At 33.4% G+C, this 9,915-nt stretch overlaps 1 protein-coding gene across 1 annotated transcript; it reads left to right on the plus strand.

Annotated features, from left to right (window-relative positions):
- The first annotated feature begins 3,531 nt into the window (after positions 1-3,531).
- On the plus strand, positions 3,532-9,854 carry LOC145313790 (glutathione S-transferase 3-like). Its single transcript, XM_080153403.1, has 4 exons — positions 3,532-3,730; positions 4,383-4,471; positions 5,184-5,314; positions 9,427-9,854. The coding sequence occupies exons 1-4, from the start codon at positions 3,590-3,592 to the stop codon at positions 9,687-9,689; spliced, it is 624 nt and encodes a 207-aa protein (XP_080009529.1). The 5' UTR covers positions 3,532-3,589; the 3' UTR covers positions 9,690-9,854.
- The last annotated feature ends 61 nt before the right edge of the window (positions 9,855-9,915 follow it).

Below are 9,915 nucleotides of genomic sequence, written 5' to 3' on the forward strand. Positions count from 1 at the left end.
TCTAACCTATAATATGGCCAGACTTTTCCTCCACTGTGTTTCTATCGGCCCAATTTACTAAGTATGTATCTATATATTCTATTTTTAGTAAGAGTGCTTAGTGTACGTATACTCTGACTCTTTCTGAGTCAAAACCAGAATCATCATTGCATTCACCGGTGCACCGGTAGAAATAACATTCTTTTTAATTGCGAAGCTACTCTAATTAGTTTCGCCTGTCCGTCTGTTTAAATGTGAATTTCTAGGCTGCTTTTTATGACTGTTTTTTTGTAAAGATTTCCCAAAGTTATGAATATCAAGTATAACTTATTTGGCCCGTCAGTCAGTCGGTTATGCTAATTCTTAAGTAAAGGTTTTGGGATATTCTAGTATATATATTATTCTTCTTATGGTATCTAAACATCTACTCTATAACTAACTTTTACCTTTGTCCATCTATGATTTAATGTTGCTTCGCTACTTATAGATGGTGTTATCCTGTGTAATCATGGAATGTTAAAGTTTGATGTATTTTGTATATGTATTAGTCCAAGTCTCCAAATTTTTAAAGCCAACAAATGAGATAACGTGTTTATAATACTAAAGGGACAATGTCCACTCCCTTATAGGTTAAGGTAAAAAAGCAAACTTTTGAGAATTAGATAGATAGATAGGGAATAAGAAAATAAATATTTGAAATAAATTAATGAACTGATAAGAAGTTATTTTTAGAGTAAATAACACGATAGAAAACATTTCATCATAAGACTTAACAATTTTATCATACCTCGACATTTTATTTCTCTATTAGCCTTTCTTATATCTAGATAATTAATACAAGGACAACAACATCATTAAACGCAAAGCTCAACAAATCAAATAATTAAACAGACATACACACATTTACAAGTTTAGAATTACATTTCTTTTTAAATTTAGATTATAAAAATAGATTTATAATTCTAGGATATTATTTGTCTTAAAATTTCACAATCACATTATAGAACTAGGCGAACAAAAACAGTCTAAAACAATATTGAAATTAACATGGAATAGCCTAAAACGTACCCGTGAAGTTATTATTGGAGAATTCAATTGGTTTATTTGTTATCGTTATTTTAAAGAACAAAAAGAAATAAATTATTTTTTCTGTCATAGGATTAGTGTTAAAACAAGGATTACAATAATTCAAATATCCGAGGAATCTACACAAAAAATACATTTAAATATATCTCCAATCAGAGAGAAGTTTTAATTAGGATGTACAGAAAAAGTAAGTAACATACTAGCTTCGCTTATAAAAAAAAAAAGCTACTATAGAGTACACAGCGTTTATCCTTTACAACTAAAAATAACGGATCATGGAAAGAAAACGAAGTAGCGGGTTTCATCATAAATTTTCATAGTAGCTTTTGTAAGGTTACTTTAGGTTAAGTTAGGTAAATGTAAATGATTGCCCCGCAGGGTTAGAAATAGGTTACTGTGAAAACAGAAAAGCTACTGTAAATATACGACGAAACCCGCTACTTCATTTTCTTTCCATGATCCAAAATAACTTATTGAAATAAGAATTACCCTTATTTATATGATGTAATGTTGTTAAAGCCTCTTATATTTTGGGGAATGGTAACTTCTTTTCTTTAAAGAAGTTGTATCAACTTTTTTTTTTATAGCTAGCCGGTCCTTTTAGTAAGTAGTAGATGTAAAATTTTTCATAGAATTCAGATATGCAATCGGATTTTTTGTAGACCTCTTATTTTTTAAGTAATTTAAGTTTTAAAAAAAAAATTAAGTCGATTTTAAGGTACTAAAATGCAACAAAAAAAAGAAAGAAAATGGCCATTATGAACAAAAAAAGTAAGATCTTTAATTTGACACCTTACTTTTTCAATTCTGTCAGGTAATTATTGAAAAAATCGATTATTTTAAACCCACGAGAATAAAAACTTTGAACTCAATTTTATCATTTCACAAGTAAAAAAATATGGGTTCATATATACCTTTAGAATCAGAAAAATATTACGAATCCATTGTAAGCAAAATTGAAAAAAAAAGTTTACAATATAGTATATAAACTACAATAAAAGGAATTATATGAAAATATCATATTATATTGTACAGGCAACGTCTTAACTCTTCAATTGAGTATAAAAATGGGAAGGGGGTATAGAGGGGGTAAAGAGGGGGTAAAAAAGGGAAGACGATAGTGTTGTCAGAACAAAAAATACAATTGGCCATTTTTATATTTTTTTATTTTTTTACTTTTTTTCAATTTTGCTTACAATGGATTCGTAATATTTTTCTGATTCTAAAGGTATATATGAACCCATGTTTTTTATGTCTGTTTGAGAAAATATTTAGGTCTAAAGTTTTTATTAAACCGAGGTTAAAAAAATAGATTTTTTCAATAATTACTCAACAGAATTTTAAAAGTAAGGTGTCAAATTAAAGATCTTACTATTTTTGTTCTTACTGGCCATTTTCTTCTTTTATTTTGTTGCGTTTTAGTACCTTAAAACCGACTTAATTATTTTTTTAAAAAACTTAAATTACTTAAAAAATAAGAGGTCTACAAAAAAACCGATTGCATATCTGAATTCTATGAAAAATTTTACATCTACTACTTACTAAAAGAACCGGCTAGCTATAAAAAAAAAGTTGATACACCTTCTTTGGTTTAATTTTGTAGTTGAAAATTAAAATCTAAAGTTTGTTTCTGATTTACCTGCGTAAACATAAAAATTATTGAGTAGTGTAGCTGAAACAAATTATTAACTAGAAATACATTATCTTTTTTTATAAATGTTTGTATAAAATAATAAAATTATCTACATTACATAAACACTAAGAATATAGTGACCAAAGTCAAAGAATTCTTTTCTAAATTTGAGTTGAATATGATATGTTTCTATAAAAAAGTTAATTTATATTAAGATATCATACATATTTATTCATGGTCTAAAGAAAAGTTATATACTACTATATAATTTACTAGCGGCTACGCCCCTAGAGGCCTCTAAGGGCACTTGAGGAGGAGGAGTTGAATCCAAAAACTCATTTATATTTAATTTGTCTATGTTGCGTTCAAGTCTCTACGGAAAAGCGCGAATAATAATTTTTTTTCTATTTTTTGAGATTTCTCTTGGGAGGGTGGTGGTATCCTCCCCCAAAATAGTTATAAACCTTCCCGGGACCTATGAGAAGCTACCCTGTTAAGGAGAACCCTATCTGTTTTGCGGTTAGCGAGAACCTTCGGTACAGACAAACAGACATCCTGTTACTTTATCTTAAGGATACATTTGGGTTTTTCTTTGGGTCAAAAAGAAATATTAACTTTTGTATAGGTTACAAATTTGGAACCTTCTAAGGATTAGACAAACAATCCCACATATAAATTGAAAATAAGCGAGAAAATAAAGAAGGAAATAGTGTTTTTTAAAATGTCTTTGATTGCATTATAAAGCATTTTATCATTTGCTAAAATAATAATTTTCTGCAACAAATGAACACCTAATGTGAAGAGATATAAAAAACCTACAAATCATTCAAAACTGTTTAGTAACCTCAGTAAATCAGCCCAAGCAACACCAACTCACTACACACTATAAAAATGTCTTCAAGCAACACCAAACTGACCCTGTTGTATTTCCCGCCGGCGGGACGTGCCGGTATCTCCCGCCTTATTCTCGCCTACGCTGGCGTAGAATATGATAACAAGATTGTCGAGTTTGGTAAACTGGCACCCATCAAGGTATGTTTTGTCCATATTTTTTTTATATATATTTTTAATAGCGAAACAACTTTATTATTAGAGTAAGTCCGTCCGTCCGTAACATAAATCTTTGTCCTATATACAAAACGAAAGTATAAAATCATATATTATTAAGGTAACAAATTTGCTTACAAGGCTTTCCTTTAAAATTGATTTTTTCGAGTTTTCGAGAGGGAAGTAAAAAAGCATAAAACAATCATTAAACTTGAAAAAATAAACGTAATTTACGAAACTTACTACTTAAAATAATACTCGTATAGCAAACGGTTATCCTTTTTTGTTAGGGTGGGGGAATACCCGCCCTGAAAATCATAAACCTTCCCTTCACGAAGCTTCACTGTGAAGGAGAACCATTTTTGTCCAGCGGTTACCGCCAGGTGTAAGGTATAACCAACAAGCGAAATAAATCTGAAATAATATTTGGGAGGCAAATGGAGAGGTCGTCAATTTTACGATGTGTTGCGACAGCTGAAAAACAAGTATAGGTTTCATGATTTTTTCCCGAATTAATTTCGTTATTGGTAAAAGCTGGGTTACCGCGATCATTAGCTACATACAAACTCTCTGATAGACATCATATTACTTTTAAATTAAGATGATGAACACACAATTTGATATATTTAATTATCAGGGAAGCCTCCCCTATGGTCAGCTGCCAACTTTAACAATTGAGGAGAATGGAAAGACTGTTGTTCTTGCACAGAGCTTGGCTATTGCCAGGTATTAAGAGATAGATATTATGACAGATATAAAGAAATATAGATAGACAGACAGACAAACAGACATGAAAAAGACAGACAAAAAGACAGACAAAAAGACAGACAAACAGACACACAAACAGAAAGACAAACAGATAGATAGATAGACAGATAGATAGACAGACAGATAGATAGATAGATAGATAGATAGACAAATAGATAAATAGATAGATAGATAGACAGATAGATAAATAGATAGATAGATAGACAGATAGATAGATAGATATTGCCAGGTTTTAATAGATAGTAAAATAGAACAATATACAGATAGTAGATAATCAGATAAATAGTCTGATTGATAATTAGTTAAATTGTATGCACATATCCTATTATATAAAGCTTTTATTATCTGTAGAGAAGGATCTCGGTATCCGATGAAAATATATGACTCTCCTTTGCAGTGAAGCTTCTTATAGTTCTAGAGAAGGTCTATACCTATTTTGTTGGAGGGTAACTCCATCCTCCCAAGAGAAATCACCCATAGAAAAAAATTACTCCCCCCCAAAAAAATTTTTTTTTACCTTTTCTTTTTAAAGCTTAAATTGAAATTAGTCACATTTAACTCCACCCCCCCCCACCCCCCCCCCCCCCCCGATGTTGTCATTTTGTCTAATCTTAGCTACTCTACTTTTCCTAATAATCGTCCTTGTTTATTAATAATCTAAATGTTGCAGGTATTTAGCAAACCGGTACAGACTGGTGGGGCACACAGCCATGGACAAGGCGGAGGCAGATGAAGTTATAGATGCTATTGGAGATATACAGTCCAAGTTATTTGCAGTTTTCCTCGTTGAGGATAAGAAAGGTATTTATTTGTTAGTACTGTAGTGAAGCTACTTAAAAAGACATATAGGTTGAAAAAAGGAAGAAATATTGGACTTACATAAATTATGCTATCCGAAAAATTGATAAACTTATTCGATGGCTTATAACGCATGAGACTAATATTTTGATTATATAATAATAATATAATAATTTATTTCGGAAAAACAGAAGAATACAATGATTACAATGGAAAATAGCCATATGGCTATACGGATCGAGTAAAAACACTGTGCGTGTTGTTAATCCATCCGTTTACAAAAGATACTATTACAATTTTACAGTAGAATTTATAATTTATATTTAAAGTATAATTGCATCCATATATCATGTATCTACTGGTTGCCTATAGGGGATGTCGTGGTTGTGATAATATAATAATATCACACCAATCACTGCTGTGATTATGGTCCATAGGACCGACATGCCATTTGGTTAGTCCACACACCGAGCTGTCCTTATCCTGAAAAAGGCGACTTGCACCAGATCCAAGCGTCAAAGAGCACGGTGTGACCATGTGACCGTTGGTTTCCCATTGGTGGGTTGACGGGGGGGGGGGGGGGGGTTTGGAGGTGGGGTTCCCAGGTGAAATCGTTGGTTAGGTTTGGCTCGGTCGTGTAGAAATGACCGAGTCATGACCCACAGTGTCGACTAAAATTAATTTAATTAAATTGTGAATTGTGTAGTAGTGATTCGATCTCTAAATTCAAGGCATCGCTAAGACATTCTTAAAATTATTAAAATATTGGAATTATTGTGGAGACTAAAGCAGAGAGTAAAAAATTGACCTTGGGCTTGATTTTTGTTGAAGATATTTAAAAATTTGGAATATGTGTAGAAAAATTCGCTGAATTTCAATTTAACTTTTAACATTTCCAGGAATTTAGAATATTTTTGAGTAGTATGATGATATTAATATTGGGGTAGAGCAGGTATCGTGCAAATTGGGGAGGCCAAGAAGCTTTGGGTGGCCAGTGAGGCTTTTGCCTACACACAAACAGAAACATACACATAAGCACACGCATTCATTTTTCATACAACAATGTATTTAACGAGCATACGACCCATATGTTATAGGCGTGTGTTGTTGTTGTTACTAGGTTCCCGGGAAATCCATCCTTAGCATCCCTTCCCCTTTTTATTCCCTTTGACAGCAATACTAAGAATACACTAGAGGTGTCAGTGAGGTCAAAGAAGCCGAAAGTGTCGTCTTGAAAAATGGTTGACCCGGGTGGTAATAAAAGGGGGTGGAGAAAAAAGACTGACTTTGGGGAGGAAGCTGCCTTTGCGCAATTTTTGATCTTTGACCCGGCCGGTTTTGTCTTTGTTTATTATTATTTAATATGAAAAATAGGGGTAAATTAGACCTATTTGTAAAGGCTTGCCGGGACATGTCACGTGACATGATTAATTCTATTTAATTGCGACTTTATTGTTAACTAATCATTGCTCTTCCGGTGCTCATAGGATTACCATCAAATTTACGTGTATTTTTAAATCTGCCGTTAAGTTAAATATTAAGTTTTCTGTCATGGTTGATCATAGCAACCTACGGCTATTGATCAACGCCGCAGAGGAGGTCCTGGCTCCATCTCCCGAACCCGAGGTTGACGGCCCCGTTCCCTTTGCGGTTCCAGACCCTCTGCCAGCTCCGCCGATAGTTTACTCAAGTGAAATTGCTGACTGGTATTATTTTGGGAAGGGCCTGCGCACTAGCTTTCGCGACGCGTGTCGGTTAGCTTTTCGCGCAGGTCTGCAGGAGATACCCAACCGCGAGTCACTCAGACTTGTCGACGAAGGTATTCGGCTGCACCGCCTTCTTGGCGATGCAATGCCTACAGTCGACCGCTCGCGTGAGGACAACATCCATGAGTTGTCGGTCCTCGAGGCTCAGTGCAATGAATACAAGGAGGCGGTCCTAATGGCTACCTCTGCGTATGATATTGTGCTGGACCTCGAGTCGACCATTGAGCTCAGTGACAGCGAGCCCGGCCTCGATGGCCAGGTCTATGATGATTGGTCCATGGATTCCGAGTCAGAGGCTGGATCCGCCGGAGCCAGGTCCGATGTAGGCGAAGCTGGAGACGATGCCGCTCCCCGTGCTGAATCAGAGATCTCCGACGGCCCTACCTTCGAAGAGGATTCCGAGTCTGAACACGAGGAGCGACGCGAGCCTAGCGTCGAAATTCTGGATTAGTTTACTTAATTTAATTTAATTCATTTGCCATCAGATTTAACTTAACTATGCATTTATGACAAAAACAAATAAATATGTATATTCACCATCCTATTATGTGCAAGAATGATTAAACTAATTTGAATACTCCTATATGATTAATAAAACGAACAATGATATTAATAAAGACTCAATCGGCTAAAAACTAGTCACTCCACAATATTTTTATCTTTTTTTGGTTAGATAGATCCAAAGCTATTCTATAATTATGCTTAGTCCACTGTTATTAGGTGTTTTAGCACCCTGAAGGATTCGATTTAATAATTAAAATATAGAGTGACTACGTTTGCGACTATATGAAATTGTTGAACTTAACTTGTTGGATAGATAGATCCAGAGCTACTCTATAATTAAACTTGGTTCATTTGAAAAAATTTTAGTCTGCTGTTAATAAGTTTTTAAATCGGCTGGAAATAATTTGGTGTTGCGTAATTTGATCGATAAATTATAGCGTGTTTGCGTATACAACTATTTAAGTTTTAATTGGTAAGGGTATCGCTGCCGTTAACAATTTATGAACTGTTGTCTAAGGATTTAAATAAGCTTTGTTCATAGCTTGCTAATATATATGAGAATATAAGGTGATTGCAATTGCGTCGACTTTCACTGTGTAAATTTAATAATTTAATAATTTAATAACTTAAGAAGAAAGTACGCACATATATATATCGTGTGCATCTACTCTAAAAGACTGAAAGTGTGTTTGTAATTTGCTATAACAATGATTTGCTTGACCTTATAATTATAATTTACTATTAACACGAAGCGTTATATATGATAAAATTGCGCAGCTATTTTCCTATCCTAGTAATAAATGTAAGAACACTTTCCTGTTAAATTCGTTCTTGTTCTCTACGGCTTTAATTTCAGCTGGTAAATTATTCCAGATTACTGGAAATCGGTAAAGCGGTAATGCTTTCAAATAGGAACGGTTTGTGAATTGAACATGATAATCGTTATCATTCCTTAGCTCTCTATTTCTGACATCTCTATTTAGTTTCCAGGTATCGTCAAAAGTTGCTGGTACCTTTTTGTTCTTATAAAGGTACATGAATCTGGCAGTGTTATATAATATTAATTTCTTGAAGGGGAGTATGTGTAAGTCCATAAATAAATCCTTAGTATGAGCCCTATTCTCTTTTCTGCATATTATTCTTACTGCCTTTTTTTGTAAATTCATAATGGGTTTAATATAACTTTCTGGAATTCCTACGAATAATGGGGAACAGTAGTCTAATAAAGATTTCAAGTATGCGTTATATATTAAAATCAAATGGCGTTTGTGTAATAAATTTTTCATCATTTTCATTGAGAATATAATTTTACTTATCCTTATTCTTAAGTTGTCAAGATGATATTTATAAGTCAGCTTATTATCAATTAAAATTCCGAGGTGTCTGCAAAATTTTTCCTTTTCATTCGGGGTTAGCGTTAATTTGGTAATTTTCTCCGGGGAATTTTGTCCTTCATCGTTCATATCGAAGTAAACCGGGAATTCATTTAAGAGTCCTAGGTCTATATTAGTTAAAAAACGATCATTTCTGGGAAGTCCAAAGATTAATATCTTAGTTTTTTTCGGGTGGAGGAGGAGTTTATTATTACTGTACCAAGCTAATAATTTAGGTAATTCTGTGTTCGCTAAATTAATAAGATTTGTTAAATTGTCGCTTTCTAAAAATGCACATTATTGGTTGGTACGCATTAGCATTGCACTAAATTTTTCACTATTCAATTTATCTACACAAGGGGTAATTTTGTTATCATACTTGGGAGGTTCCATATTGTAGATTTTGTTTTTATAAGAAAATTGTGTAATTAAGCTTATATAGACAGATAAATGTAGTTTTGCCTTATTTTAGCCAAGCTAGCCGAGAACATGCCCGCAGTGAAGACTGGACTTAAGAACCTTGAATCCCGCCTGGATGCTAGAGGTGGCCAGCACCTGGCGGGCAACTGTCTCACATGGGCTGACCTGGCGCTACATGATCTACTCCAGCTTGTAGCTTTTGTTGGTGGTGATGCTAAGGTCGTCCTGGAGGGGTGCCCCTTGCTGGCGGCACTCAATGATAGAGTTTCTGCGCTGCCTAATGTTAAGAAATACGACCATACTTTGGCTAAGTAGATAAAATAAAATATGAAAATGAAATTTATTATGAAAAGCTTTAAGAATAAATTGTAATAATTATCAAAGTTTTTTCTACAGATGGTAAATAATATACAATATATGTAAATTTTAAATTTATATATGTATGTAACCAATAAAAAAAGATAAAGAGCAAAAGAAAAATTATAAAGTTTGTAATTAAAACACTACACATAATAACCTTAAAACAAAAAAATGATAATAG

This window comes from Acartia tonsa, chromosome 3, assembly GCF_053477335.1.
Source record: "Acartia tonsa isolate MP-2025a chromosome 3, ASM5347733v1, whole genome shotgun sequence".
Classification (NCBI taxonomy): Eukaryota; Metazoa; Arthropoda; class Copepoda; order Calanoida; family Acartiidae; genus Acartia; species Acartia tonsa.